At 46.3% G+C, this 15071-nt stretch overlaps 1 protein-coding gene across 3 annotated transcripts in view; it reads right to left on the bottom strand.

Moving 5' to 3' along the window:
- The window catches only part of KDM4B (lysine demethylase 4B), a 324593-nt gene that overhangs the window by 77869 nt on the left and 231653 nt on the right, over positions 1-15071 (bottom strand). For all 3 annotated transcript variants that reach the window (XM_070744575.1, XM_070744583.1, XM_070744593.1), the window contains 2 exons: positions 12126-12322; positions 2260-2432 (listed from right to left, as the gene is read on the bottom strand). In XM_070744575.1, the coding sequence (XP_070600676.1) occupies positions 2260-2432; positions 12126-12322 (370 nt within the window). The remainder of the gene's footprint in view (positions 1-2259; positions 2433-12125; positions 12323-15071) is intronic.

Genomic DNA, 15071 nt, shown 5'->3' with positions numbered 1-15071 from the left:
GTGGGGGGAAAATAAGAGAAGGAATATGTTGTCAGGTATGTTCACCACCTTGACTCATTTATGAAAATAAAAAAGGCGGGATAAGCATCAGTACTTTGTGGATGCAATAAGTTTAAAGCCTCATGTCGAATCTCAACCATTTTGACTTCAAATCAGACAATGGCATCTAGAAGGCCTCACAGATCAAAGAGAGCAGACTGGCATTTTTAATTTAAAAAAGTTAATTAAAGGAGAATACATTTGTAGCCCAGGGTTGAAGTGAGGGGTCCTCAGTGCTCTCTGAGCTTACAGACATTTCATTACCCAACTAGATAACACTATCAGGGCTACTATATAAAGGTTCCTGGCCAAATCTGTCGGAGGTGTCTTTACTGGTCCATTGTTGTAATCATAGGTTTTTAGGCACTGAACATTGAAATAGAATATTGCTGAAGGGTGATGTTTTAGCCTAATAGGTGCTGTCTAAACCTTATTCTTCCTCTATTGAAAGGAAGCACAGTCCAGGCTGAGTAAGCAAGCTGCAGAATCCATGACCACGTGGAAAATAATTAACTTGATATACAACATGAAGAAAACGTATAGCTAACTTCCATATATGGAAATACAGTGGTACTTCATCATACGAACTTAATTGGCTCCAGGAGGAGGTTCGTAAGGTGAAAAGTTCGTAAGACGAAACAATGTTTCCCCTAGAAATCAATGTAACAGCAAATAATGCGTGCAAATCCTTCAGGAAAATCCCAAACTTTAGAAGGGAGGCGAACAGAGGGCAGGAAGGAGCAGCTAAAGGGGGCGGGTGGAAGAAGCAAGGCTAGGCTAAAGGGTGAGTGGGAAGGAAGAAAGGCAAGGGGGGCGCCCCTCCCTTTTCTTTCTTCAAAAGACACCCTTTCAGTGCCTGTGCAAGCACGCTGTTCTCTGAAAAAATTTTCCTCCCCCAAGCTGCCCCTCCCTCCTCCCTTTTCTTTCTTAAAAAGAAACCCTTTCAGTGCCTTTGCAAGCACGTTGTTCTCTGCAAAATCTTTCCTACTCCAAGCAGCCCCTCCCTTTTCTTTCGTAAAAAAGGGGGGGGGGGAAAGAAACCCCTTCATCCCAGCAGCTGCTGCTTGGGTTCGTAAGGTGAAAATAGTTCGGAAGAAGAGGCAAAAAAATCTTAAACACCGGGTTCGTATCTTGAAAAGTTCGTTAGAAGAGGCGTTGGTAAGATGAGGTACCACTGTATATGCCTTACTCTCATTCCTTTGCTAATCACCAGTAAACACACAATCCAGGAAAAGGCAATGAATGGAGCTTCCGTTAATCATCTATAGGGAAGTCACGAAGAGGTTGCCTTATACAGCGCATGAGTGAATGGTATGGGGGATGGCTTAATGTATGTGGCGTTCGCGAATTGGTTATTCTGTACCACATGTCAGGAAAAGTGAAATACAGTGGAACCTCGACATACGAGCAGCTCTACTTACGAGCTACTCGAGATAAGAGCTGGGAAGGGAGCGACATTTTTGTTCGCCTCCCGAGCTCACATTCGGGATACGAGCGCCAAGGAGCTGTCTCCTGAAGCCGAACGCTAACTTCCGCGTTCGGCTTCAGGAGACAGCTCCTTGGTGCTCGTATCCCGCGCGCCGCTTCGCAGCTGTCTCCTGAAGCCGAACGCGGAAGTTATCGTTCGGCTTCAGGAGACAGCTGCGAAGCGGCGCGCGTGTTTTAAAAGGTTGCAGCCGGCCTGGGGGGCTCGGGGGGGTGCTGGCAAGCCCCCCAGGCCGGCTGCGACGTTTTAAAACACGCGCGCCGCTTCGCAGCTGTCTCCTGAAGCCGAACGATAACTTCCGCGTTCGGCGGCAGCGGTTTTTTTTGTTGTTGCACGGATTAATTGACTTTACATTGTTTCCTATGGGAAACAATGTTTCGTCATACGAGCGTTCCGACTTACGAGCCTCCTTCCGGAACCAATTAGTCTCGTAAGTCGGGGTTCTACTGTACAATAAAAGGAGCGATCTCAATACAATAGAGGTCGTCTCATTGAGAACGTTTTCTCCGTTGCTTCATTTTGATGTGGCAATTATGGCATCCTATGCCTTCCTAGAGGTCGGCCCACTGGGGGAGGGCAGTTTGCCTTCAGTCCATTCCTTTAAAAAAGACGGGAAGTACAATTACGACATCCCCTGGCAGAGCCAAAAGGGACAGTAGCAAAAAATAAATATATAGATGTTGGGGATTCTGCTGTATTTCTGAAAGAGAGAGGAATGAAGGCCATGGCCTCACCTTCTTGGCTTTCTGGGGCTTTAGTTTTCTCTTCTTCATCCAGGCTAGGAACCCTCCTTTGATCCTCCTTCTCAGGCACTTCATCCAAGCTGGTGTCCATGGCCATGGCATCCATGAGCGACTTCTGATCCTGGGTCTTGTGCCTTCGGGGCTGGCTTCGTTTCCTGTTTGCCCTGGATTGGGAAAAGACAAGAAATGTTCAGAGAAAAGCTTGAGCCACCAATCCGCCAGAGCAAACATGGAGAAAAATTCATTGACAACATTCAAGGCAGGTGCAAGTTTGCCCATTCAGAAAAACCGCATAAAAGTAAATTTGCAGGTCATTTAACCTCTTAGCATTAATTATTTATTTATTTATTTATTTATTTATTTATTTATTTATTTATTTATTTATTACTTACTTACTTACTTACTTACTTACTTACTTACTTACTTACTTACTTACTTACTTACTTACTTAGATTTGTATGCCGCCCCTCTCCGAAGACTCGGGGCGGCTCACAACACGTGGAAACAAATCATAAATAATCTGACAATTTAAAATATTAAAGATTTAAAAAGACCCCATATACTAACAGACATACACACAAGCATACCATATATAAATTAAACATGCCCAGGGGGAGATGTTTCAGTTCCCCCATGCCTGACGGCAAAGGTGGGTTTTAAGGAGTTTACGGAAGGCAGGAAGAGTAGGGGCAGTTCTAATCTCCGGGGGGAGTTGGTTCCAGAGGGCCGGTGCCGCCACAGAGAAGGCTCCTCCCCTGGGGCCCGCCAACCGACATTGTTTCGTTGACGGGACCCGGAGAAGGCCCACTCTGTGGGACCTAATCGGTCGCTGGGATTCATGCGGCAGGAGGCGGTCTCGGAGATATTCTGGTCCAATGACATGAAGGGCTTTAAAGGTCATAACCAACACTTTGAATTGTGACCGGAAATTGATCAGCAGCCAATGCAGACTGCGGAGTGATGGTGAAACATGGGCATACCTAGGTAAGCCCATGACTGCTCTCGCAGCTGCATTCTGCACGATCTGAAGTTTCCGAACACTTTTCAAAGGTAGCCCCATGTAGAGAGCATTACAGTAGTCGAACCTCGAGGTGATGAGGGCATGAGTGACTGTGAGCAATGAGTCCCGGTCCAGATAGAGCCGCAACTGGTGTACCAGGCGAACCTGGGCAAACGCCCCCCTCGCCACAGCTGAGAGATGTTTTTCTAATGTGAGCTGTGGATCGAGGAGGACGCCCAAGTTGCGGACCCTCTCTGAGGGGGTCAATAATTCCCCCCCCCCAGGGTGATGCACAATGGAAGTATTTTAAAACCTTTTTTGAAAAAAATGTACCCCAAATTTTCTCTCATCTGTTGGAAATGCCGGAAAAAAACGGGCACTTATTACCACATGTGGTGGACATGTCCATTAGCTAAACAATTCTGGGGGGAAAATCAGAAATATGATAGAAAGAATCATAGGAAGGGAAATATCTATGAAACCAGAATTATTTTTACTTGGAATATTTAGACAAAACTTTTCCAAGAATGATAGACATGTAATACTGCATACAACTACAGCGGTAAGAATTACATATGCTCAATCCTGGAAGCAGTAATCTACCCCAACGATATATAGTGTGATAGCTAAAATTTATGAGGTAGTAGAAATGACCAAATTGACATATGAACTACAGGACAAGGACATGGAGGACTTTCACAAAAGTTGGTACAGGTGGTATATCTGGATTGTAAAAAACAAATTAAAATGAAAGAAAATTAGGAATCTTAAACCCAAATTTAGAGAGAAAAATTAAATTAATATCAAGAAAAAATATCAACAAATAAAAACATCACTATACCATTGGGGGGGAAAATGATATACGATTGACACAATAACAAGTAAATTAAAAGGTTGTATATATGTAATAAATATGTAATAATTATTAAAAGGAAGATTTTCCTTTGTGTATTAGGTATAAGCTGCATGCCAATTACACTACCTTTTAGGTGGGGCAAATTCGAAATAATGATACCAAACACGTTATGTATAAAGCATAAGGCTTTATTTCTTTTTTCTTTTTCCTTTTCTCTCCTCTCTTCATGTGTATGTATTGTATATATTGTTATTTTGTCGTTTGCTGTTATATGTTTTAATGTATATACTTAATAAACTCTTTTAAAAACAAAACAAAACCTTTTTTGATAACTGTAAATGGTAAAACCACTGACAATTGCATCCACACTCAAAACAGTAGAAACCCACCCATCCTCCCACCTCTCACAATACTAGACAACACAGTTTCAAAAGTAGATATCTTCAAATTTCTAGGTTTGACCATATCACAAGATCTAAAACGGACACCTAACATCAAAAACGTCATCAAAAAAGCACAACAAACAATGTTCTTTCTGTGCCAACTCAGGAAGCTCAAACTGCCCAAGGAGCTGCTGATCCAGTTCTACAGAGGAATCATTGAGTCTGTCATCTGCACCTCTATCACTGTCTGGTTTGGTGCTGCAACCCAAGACCAACACAGACTTCAGATGAGAATCAGAACTGCAGAAAAAACAATGGCTGCCCACCTGCCTCCCATTGAGGACCTCTATACTGCACAAGTCAAAAGAGGGCAGTGAAAATATTTACTGACCACTCGCATCCTGGACATAAACTGGACATAAAATCCTACCCTCAAAATGTCACTATAGAGCACTGCACACCAAGACAACTAGACACAAGAACAGTTTTTTCCTGAACGCCATCACTCTGCTAAACAAATAATTCCCTCAATACTGTCAAACTATTTACTAAGTCTGCACTACTATTACTACTAGATTTTTCTCATCATTCCTATCACCCATTTCCTCCCACTTATGTCTGTAGGGCTGTAACGTGGTGCTTGTATCCTTAAGATTTTTATTAATATTGATTGTTTCCTAATTGATTATTGCTATGACAATCATTAAGTGTTGTACCTCATGATTCTTGACAAATGTATATTTTTCTTTTATGTACACTGAGAGCATCTGCACCAAAGACAAATTCCTTGTGGGTCCAAGCACACTTGCCCAATAAAGAATTCTATTTTAATAAAGAATTCTATCCTACCATCATAGAAACATGACGGCAGAAAAAGACCTCATGGTCCATCTAGTCTGCCCTTATACTATTTCCTGTATTTTATCTTACAATGGATATATGTTTATCCCAGGCATGTTTAAATTCAGTTACTGTGGATTTACCAACCATGTCTGCTGGAAGTTTGTTCCAAGGATCTACTACTATTTCAGTAAAATAATATTTTCTCACGTTGCCTTTGATCTTTCCCCCAACTAACTTCAGATTGTGTCCCCTTGTTCTTGTGTTCACTTTCCTATTAAAAACACTTCCCTCCTGAACCTTATTTAACCCTTTAACATAGGGTTATTCCAAGATGCACCACCACATCAACATTATTACCTTTACTCACAGCCTTGACAATGTTTGTAATCCGCCTCCTGTCCCTGCTGGCAGTGGCCCTTAGGAGATACTTCATCACCTTCACCACATCCTTACTCTGTCCCAAATCAACACCTCTAACAGTCGAGTCACCCACAAGAAAATGTGTCCTCTTTTTATTTCTACTAACTGCACTTGATGGTTTGGTGACACTATGCACCTCATTTACAACAACGTCTTCTTTGAACATCCTCTCATTCTCCATCTGAGGGGCCTTGCTAATACCTACAACATCCTTACTATTTAAATCCGCAAGAACATTATAGGAATTTGATACAGAGAGACCAAAATTGCTATGTTTTTGCTCAACTGCACGTAATCTTCATTAATTTTAAATTTTAAATAATCATTAATATCTGGGAGAGCTGTGGTGGTGAAGAGCTAGATTGCAATGTGGTAGGCTAACTCTGCTCACAGCCAGGAGTTTGAACCTGACCGGCTCAAGGTTGCCTTTCATCCTTTCAAGGTTGGTAAAATGTGGACCCAGATGGTTGGGGGCCAGAGGCTGGCTCTGTAAACCGCTTAGGGAGGGCTGTAAAACCCTGGGAAGCAGCATATGAGTCTAGAGTCTTATTGCTATCTAGCTCACACTACTCCAAAGTCATATGAAGGACGAAGTCATCTGAAAACCCACACCATGGATTAAAGCAAATGGAATAATGCAGAGAAGACTCTGAAGAACTGCTAGTAACTGATATTATAGAGAAGAGTTCACATTTCAACCCATTATTCACTCCTTCCTCAAGCATATCATTGTGAGTAAGAGTTGCATTTTGCCGGTGTTAACACTGGGCACGATAATGCTAAAACATCAGAGCCTTTTAATCTTGCCATAAGAAATCATCAAATCCAAGAAGACGGCAACCTTCCTTTCTATCAAAACCTAAGATGGACCTCTGATGCAGCCTAAAGCTTTGAGAAAAAAGGCTTCAGAAATGCCCACCTTCTTTTAGATCTACTGGTACTAAACTGAAGGTTAGCTCAACTGCTGGAGCCAATATCCCTTTTATCACAGTAAACCTTGTTAAAGAGGACTCTGTGGGAATTGTTCTTGGGAAAAGAATATTTTTTTCACCTCAGAGAGCTACCGAAAGTCTTTGGTGCTCTCCGAGATTGGTTGTTTTCTTGGAGATGTTTCACGACCCAATTAGGTAATGCCATCAGTGCTACCGTGTTTCCCCGATAGTAAGGCAGTGTCTTACTTTCTTTTTACCCCCAAAAGCCCCACTATGTCTTACTTTCGGGGTGTGTCTTACATTGGAAAGGAGGCGGGCGAAGGAGGGCGCAGCTCCGCCCCCCCCCTTTTCCACCCCTTGTCGCCCGAGACAAGGGGCAGCGAGGCAGGGGAAGAGGCGGTGGCTTCCGAGAACATGTTGCTGTTATTTTGTTGACAGAAAGCCTGCAACGAGGCACATCGGAGCAGTAAATGGAATTACTACTCGGGATACAATCTTGCACCTGGAGCGCCTCTTTAGCCCCAAAGCTGTTTCCCTGCAAGTGAGCGGATGTGCACCATCCCCGGAAGCGAGCCAGTTTATGCCCTGGAAACCAGCTACTCTTCCAGCCAAGGCACCTTTTGAACTGGGGGAGACCCCCACCGCCTGGCAATGCACAATGGCCCTCCTTGCTCTCCCTTCTCCCCCACCCCACCCCAAGGTTGGGCTTCTCCACGCGCTTCTGTTCAGCCCCAACTCCGAGCGAACCACCTTCCCTCTTTCCCCAACGGAGCGGCGTTGCAAAAAAAACCAAACACATCTTACCTCTCCCCTTCCCCCAACCCCGGCCTCTTTCACACAACCCGACCCGAAGAGAGCGCTGGAGACGGCGCACGATTTGCAGAAGTTTCTCCGTTGTCGGGCGACAAGGGGTGGAAAGGGGGGGGTCCTTTCAAGCGGCACTGGGCGAAAGAGGGCGGGTGGCCAGCAGCAGAAGGCGAGAGGTGCCTTCTTCTCCGGCTCTCCGGCAGAACAAGCGCGCGAAGAGGCACCTCTCACCTTCCGCCGCTGCTGGCCACCCTCTTTCGCCCAGCGTCGCTTCGGAAGTCGCCGAACGCCGTCAGGGGGGCGCCTGGCGACCGCCTCTCCGCTCGCCAAGTGGCGGTCGCCAAGTGCCCCCCTGACGGCGTTCGGCGGCTTCCGAAGCGACGCTGGGCGAAAGAGGGCGGCCAGCAGCGGCGGAAGGTGAGAAGTGCCTCTTCGCGCGCTCGATCTGCCGGAGAGCCGGAGAAGAAGGCACCTCTCGCCTTCTGCTGCTGGCCGCCCGCCCTCTTTCGCCCAGCGCCGCTTGAAAGGACCCCCCCCCCTTTCCACCCCTTGTCGCCCGCGCTCGATCTCAACAGTTTCTAGACCTAGGAAATAGAATTTCAAAGCAGTTGTTAATCCTTTGTTTTATCCAGTACTGTACCCCGTGTTTCCCCGAAAGTAAGACATATGTCTTACTTTCGGGGTATGGCTTATATTAGCCGACCCCCCTGAAACCCCCCATATGTCTTACAATCGGGGGGGTCTTACTATCGGGGAAACACGGTAGAAGGGGTTTGTGGGGAAGAGGAAGGGAGGGGGAAGAAGAGGACTATGACAACACAGAGGGGAGAAAGAGAAGGAAGATGAGAACGAGGATGACTGTGGGGTCCTTGGTGCTCTCTGAGCTTGGTTGTTTTCTTCCAGATGTTTCACGACCCAACTAACATCATCAGTGCCGGAAGGGAGTGAGATTTGCTTTTTGTTAACAGACCAGTGGCTTGCCCTGTCAGTGCTGGTGGGAGTGGTCTTGGTGGTTCCTTAATTACTGGTGGTTTACTGTTTGAGTGAAGAGGATACAAAAACCCTGTTCCCTTCTGTTACCTAGTATGGTGATAAAAGGTCTGCAAGAATACAACCAAGCTCAGACAGCACCAGAAACCCCACAGCTCAACCCTGACTTACAAATATGCTCTTCTATAGGTGTGATTATCAACTGCAATGATTATCAACGGCAATGATTCACATAACAATGGAGCCAGGAAAGCCCATAAGCATAGAAACATAGAAGATTGACGGCAGAAAAAGACCTCATGGTCCATCTAGTCTGCCCTTATACTATTTCCTGTATTTTACTTTAGGATGGATAGATGTTTATTCCAGGCATGTTTAAATTCAGTCACTGTGGATTTACCAACCATGTCTGCTGGAAGATTGTTCCAAGCATCTACTACTCTTTCAGTAAAATAATATTTTCTCACATGGCTCCTGATCTTTCCCCCAACTAACCTCAGATTGGCCCCCTTGTTTTTGTGTTCACTTTCCTATTAAAAACACTTCCCACCTGAACCTTATTTAACCCTTTAACATATTTAAATGTTTCGATCATGTCCCCCCTTTCCCTTCTGCCCTCCAGACTATACAGATTGAGTTCATGAAGTCTTTCCTGATACGTTTTATGCTTAAGACCTTCCACCATTCCTGTAGCCAGTCTTTGGACCCGTTCATTTTTATCAATCTCTTTTTGTAGGTGAGGTCTCGAGAACTGAACCCAAATGAACACAAATAAAATGTGGCTAAATACTCCCTGAACATAGCAATGGAAATTCTGGGTTCAACAGTGGTCGTAAGTCGAGGACTATCTTTACTAGTTGAGCTGCCTTGTTGCGTGAATTGTTTTACTCCTTGTAGTGGCATCCTTGGTGATTATGGGGAAGGAGAAGAATCGGTGGCACTTTCGATTATCTCCCTGACGCAGCTGCCCACGGATAAACACTCGCCTCCTCATCCCAGGCAGCCTTGGGAAATGGGATCCCTGCTCACTATTGACAGCCCACTCTGTTGACCAATTAAGCCTTTGCCACAATCAATTAACCGTTATGTAAACAGCAACTGTGTCAACCCAACAACTCAACCCACTAAGCCAGGCAAGATCCGAGACGAAACGAAGAAGCAAAGACTTCCTGGCAGATAAGATTCAACGGTCCAGCGATAAATAAACTCCTGGCCGGGGGAAATGAAAAACATTTCAACATTTTTACATGCCAGAATGCACATTTTTGGTGTGTGTTTGTTATCGGGCATCATGTCTGCACAGGGAGGGATGTTTCCTCAGAAATAGATAGCTCAAACAAGCCGAAGCCTGAAAAATATCCACCCCGGTGTATCATACTCGATGGACAGTAGCAGTCAACCACCACATCCTGATAGGAAAGGGGAAAGAAATATTAAAAATCCGACTTGACAAACAGGGTCCCCAGCCAGGACTTCCCTCGATCCAAAGAGCTGATTTATAGCTAGCAAGGTTTTCCAAGCAGAAGCGTCAACAACTCAACAGAGGCCGGCTGGAGCGGAGAAAAATATGTTTTTCATTTCGTATCGCAGGAGAAATTTGCGAGCATGGGCTGCAATGGGGAGGAGGAAAAAATGGGTTGTGGGTTATCACGATGATTAAACTGCAGAGATAGATGAGAAAAGTTGGAGGTTGGAAGGCTGTTGGTCCAAGTAAGCAGTCCTTGAGACTGGAAAGCTAGGCTGGGAGGATTATTGATTCATTTGCAGGTAGTCCTCGGTTTACCATTCATTTAGCGACCGCTCAAAGTTGCAACGGTGCTGGGAAAAATATGACTGATGGCCTGTTTTCAGACTGATGGTCGTTGCAACATCCCCATAGTCATGCGATCAAAATTCAGATGTTTGGCAACGGTTTGCAGGGCCTTGTGGTCATGTGAATCCCCTCTTTGGGACTTTCTGACAAGCAGTCAATGGGGATGCTGGGTTCACTTAACAACTATGTGACTAACTTAACCACTGCAGTAATAACAACTGTGGCAAGAAAGGTCTTAAACTGAGCCTAAACTCATAGGTAGATGAGAGAGAGAGATGGGATGGATGGATGGATGGATATAAACAGACAGATAAAAGATGGATAGATAGAAGATAGACAGACAGACAGACAGACAGAGACAAAGACAGAATGACAGATGGATGCCTACAGACAGAGATGGATAGAGATGGATGGATATACAGTCAGAAAAGATGAATAGATAGATAGATGGATTAATTAGACAGACAGCAGACAAAAGATAGATGGAAGGATGGGTGGATAGGTAGGTAGATAAAGAGAGACAGAGAGAGACAGATATAGAGTCAGTGGTGAAATCTAAATTTTTTTGCCACCTGTTCTGTGGGTATGGCTTGGTGGGCGTGGCCATATGTCCATGTGACTGGGTGAGCAGGTGGGTGAGGCCAACTGAGCAGTCCATTTTGCCAGGGAGCAGGGTTTGGACTAGATGACCTCCAAGGTCCCTTTCAGCATTTGCTTTGCTGTTTCAAAGCATCCTCTGAAGCTGTGTCTAGTGCCAGCCAGGTTTGTGGTCCTCCCTCTCCTTCCTTCCTTCCTTCCTTCCTTTCCTTTCCTTCCCTTCCTCCCACCTTCTCCTTCTTTTCCTCCCTCTCCTTCCTTCCTTCCCTCCCTTTCCTTCCTTTCTTCCTCCCACCCTCTCCTTCCTTTCCTCCCTCTCCTTCCTTCCCTCTCCTCCCTCCCCTTCCTCCCTCTCTCCCCTTCCTTCCTTTCCTTCCTTCCTTCCTCCCTCTCCTTCCTTCCTCTTCTTCCTTCCCTCTCCTCCCTCCCCTTCCTCCCTCTCTCCCCTTCCTTCCTTTCCTTCCTTCCTCCCTCTCCTTCCTTCCTTCCTCTCCTTCCTTCCCTCTCCTCCCTCCCCTTCCTCCCTCTCTCCCATTCCTTCCTTTCCTTCCTTCCTCCCTCTCCTTCCTTCCTTCCTCCCTCTCCTTCCTTTCCTCCCTCCCTTCCTTCCTCCCACCCTCTCCTTCCTTTCCTCCCTCCCTCTCCTCCCTCCCTCTCCTTCCTTCCTCCCCTTCCTTTCCTCCTTCCCTCCCCTTCCTTTCCTCCTTCCCTCGCCTTCCTTCCTTTCCTCCCTCTCCTTCCTTCCTTCTTTCCTTCCTTCCTTCCTGGTGGGTGGAGCCTTGCACTGCCATCACTACTGGTTCTCTGAACCGGCTGCCGCTGCCACCTACTTGCCCGAACCGGGAGGATTTCACTCCTGATATGAGTGACATGGAGACTTTTAGCATGCTCAAAATAATGACTGTTATTCCTAAAAAGATCACTCAGGATGCCACATTTTGTTCAGCTACAGTATTTGTACATCTTCACCAGACCAAATGTCCATTTTTTGATCCTTTCTCCCCCGCAAAAAGAAAGAGGAATGGAATCCTCTCCACTTTTAACTCTTCCTATCAAACAGGAAGTGACCCTCCTTTTCTCCTGCCGCTCAGCCACCGTGGCCCTTGCAGAGGTGATGCATCTCAGCTGAGACAATGTTGGTGGCGCTTTACGTGTGCACCAGCCAAGAGTCAGGAAGGAGGCATGAGTAAGGTACTATTTCGAGTGTTGGTTTTACCTGCGTAGCATCCTTGCCTTCAAGGAATCTTTGGTCTCGTTCCAGGCGTCCAGCTCAGGAGATGTTAAAGGGGTGGGCTTCATGTGATCCAAGACCGTGATGTCCTTTCCTTGTTTCCATAAGTCGTACCGCTCAGGCTGTAGCACCCGCACAAAGACGTCCATAGAGATCTTCACGGTGTCTTTCCGACAGGTGCACTGAAAAAAAGAAAAGAAAAACAAATTCAAGACAGTCGTATTACAAAAGCTACTGAGAAAAAGTGCAGAGAAGAGCCACAAGGACGATTAGGGGATTGGAGGCTAAAACATATGAAGAATGGTTGCAGGAATTGGGTCGGTTTAGGGTCTGATGAAAATAATAATAATAATAATACTAACAACAACAACAGCAGCAGCAGAGTTGATCTTCTCCGGGTCCCGTCAACTAAGCAATGTCGCCTGGCGGGACCCAGGGGAAGAGCCTTCTCTGTGGCGGCCCCGGCCCTCTGGAACCAACTCCCCCCAGAGATTAGAACTGCCCCCACTCTCCTTGCCTTTCGTAAGCTACTTAAAACCCACCTCTGCCGCCAGGCATGGGGGAATTGAGACCCTCTTCCCCCTAGGCCTTTACAATTCTATGCATGGTATGTCTGTATGTATGTTTGGTTTTTACTTTAATGGATTTTTAATCATTTCTAATATCAGATTACTATTGTACACTGTTTTATTGTCGCTGTTAGCCGCCCCAAGTCTCCGGAGTGGGGCGGCATACAAATCCAATAAATAAATAAATAACCAAACAACAACAACAACAATAATAATAATAATTAATTAGATTTGTATGTCGCCCCTCTCCGTAGACTCAAAAAGAAGGACCAGAGAGACATGATAGCAGTCTTCCAATATTTGAGGGACTGCCCCAAAGAGAAGGGAGTCAGGCTATTCTGCAAAGCCCCTGAAGGCAGGATAAGAAGCAATGAGTGGAAACTAATCAAGGAGAGAAGCAACCTGCAACTAAGGATGAAATTCCTGACCATGAGAACAATCAACCAGTGAAACGACTTGTCTGCAGAGGTTGTGGGCGCAACCATGATGGAAATTTTGAAGAGATCAGACAAACATTTATCTGAAATGGTATAGAAACATAGAAGACTGACGGCAGAAAAAGACCTCATGGTCCATCTAGTCTGCCCTTATACTATTTCCTGTATTTTATCTTACAATGGATATATGTTTATCCCAGGCATGTTTAAATTCAGTGACTGTGGATTTACCAACCACGTCTGCTGGAAGTTTGTTCCAAGCATCTACTACTCTTTCAGTAAAATAATATTTTCTCATGTTGCTTTTGATCTTTCCCCCAACTAACTTCAGATTGTGTCCCCTTGTTCTTGTGATGGCGAACCCTTTTTTCCTCGGGTGCCGAAAGAGCGTGCATAGGCACTGTTGCGCATGCCTAAGTGCTCACATCCATAATTCAATGCCTGGGGAGGACAAATACAGCTTCTCCTACCCACAAGAGGCCCTCCAGAGGCTGGAAACGGCTTGTTTCCCAACTTCTGGTGGTCCCAGTAGGCTCGTGTTTTGCCCTCCCCAGGCTTCTGTGGAGCCAGGGGAGGATAAAAACGCCGTGTCAGAGCATCTGTGAAAGCCAAAAATCAGCTGGCCGGCACCCACATGCAACTTGGAGCTGAGCTAGGGCAATGGCTCATGTACCAGTAGATATGGCTCTGTGTGCCACCTGTGGCACCCATGCCATAGGTTCGCCATCACTGGTATAGAGTTTCTTGTTTGAGCAGGGGACTCGACTAGAAGACCTCCAAGGTCCCTTCCAGCGCTTTTATTTTGCTTCAAATGGCAATCATGCGACTAATATCGTGTATCAAGGTAATAACTGTAGAGTCTTCGATGCTCTCTGAGCTTGGCTCACAGACATTTCATGACCTGACTACCTCACATTATCAGTGCTAGAAGGGAGACTAGGGTTTTAAAAAATATTTCCATAGCATTCCTTGACAAGCCATTCAACCAGAGTACCTCCGGAACCGCCTACTACCGCACGAATCCCAGCGGCCCACAGAGTTGGCCTTCTCTGGGTCCCGTCGACTAAACAATGTCGTTTGGCAGGCCCCAGGGGAAGAGCCTTCTCTGTGGCGGCCCCGGCCCTATGGAATCAACTTCCCCCGGAGATTAGAACTGCCCCCACCCTCCTTGTCTTCCGTAAACTACTCAAGACTACTTATACCGCCGGGCATGGGGGAGTTGAGACACTTTTCCCCCAGGCTTCTTTATATTTTGTTTCATGTTTGGTATCAATGTGCTGTTTGGTTTTTAAATACAGTAGAACCCCGACTTACGAGACTAATTGGTTCCGGAAGGAGGCTCGTAAGTCGGAACGCTCGTATGACGAAACATTGTTTCCCATAGGAAACAATGTAAAGTCAATTAATCCGTGCAACAACGAAAAAAACCCGCTGCCGCCGAACGCGGAAGTTAGCGTTCGGCTTCAGGAGACAGCTGCGAAGCGGCGCGGGTGTTTTAAAACGTCGCCCCCGAGCCCCCCAGGCCGGCTACGATGTTTTAAAACACGCGCGCCGCTTCGCAGCTGTCTCCTGAAGTCGAACGCTAACTTCCGCGTTCGGCTTCAGGAGACAGCTGCGAAGCGGCGCATGTGTTTTAAAAGGTTGCAGTCGGCCTGGGGGACTTGCCAGCACCCCCCCCCCGAGTCCCCCAGGCCGGCTGCGACATTTTAAAACACGCGCGCCGCTTCGCAGCTGTCTCCTGAAGCCGAACGCTAACTTCCGCGTTCGGCTTCAGGAGACAGCTGCGAAGCGGCGCGCGGGATACGAGCGCCAAGGAGCTGTCTCCTGAAGCCGAACGCGGAAGTTAGCGTTCGGCTTCAGAAGACAGCTCCTTGGAGCTCGTATCCCGAATGTGAGCTCGGGAGGCGAACAAAAATGTCGCTCCC

Source organism: Erythrolamprus reginae, chromosome 1, assembly GCF_031021105.1.
Source record: "Erythrolamprus reginae isolate rEryReg1 chromosome 1, rEryReg1.hap1, whole genome shotgun sequence".
NCBI lineage: Eukaryota > Metazoa > Chordata > Lepidosauria > Squamata > Dipsadidae > Erythrolamprus > Erythrolamprus reginae.
This window is presented reverse-complemented; position numbering and strand designations above follow the sequence as displayed.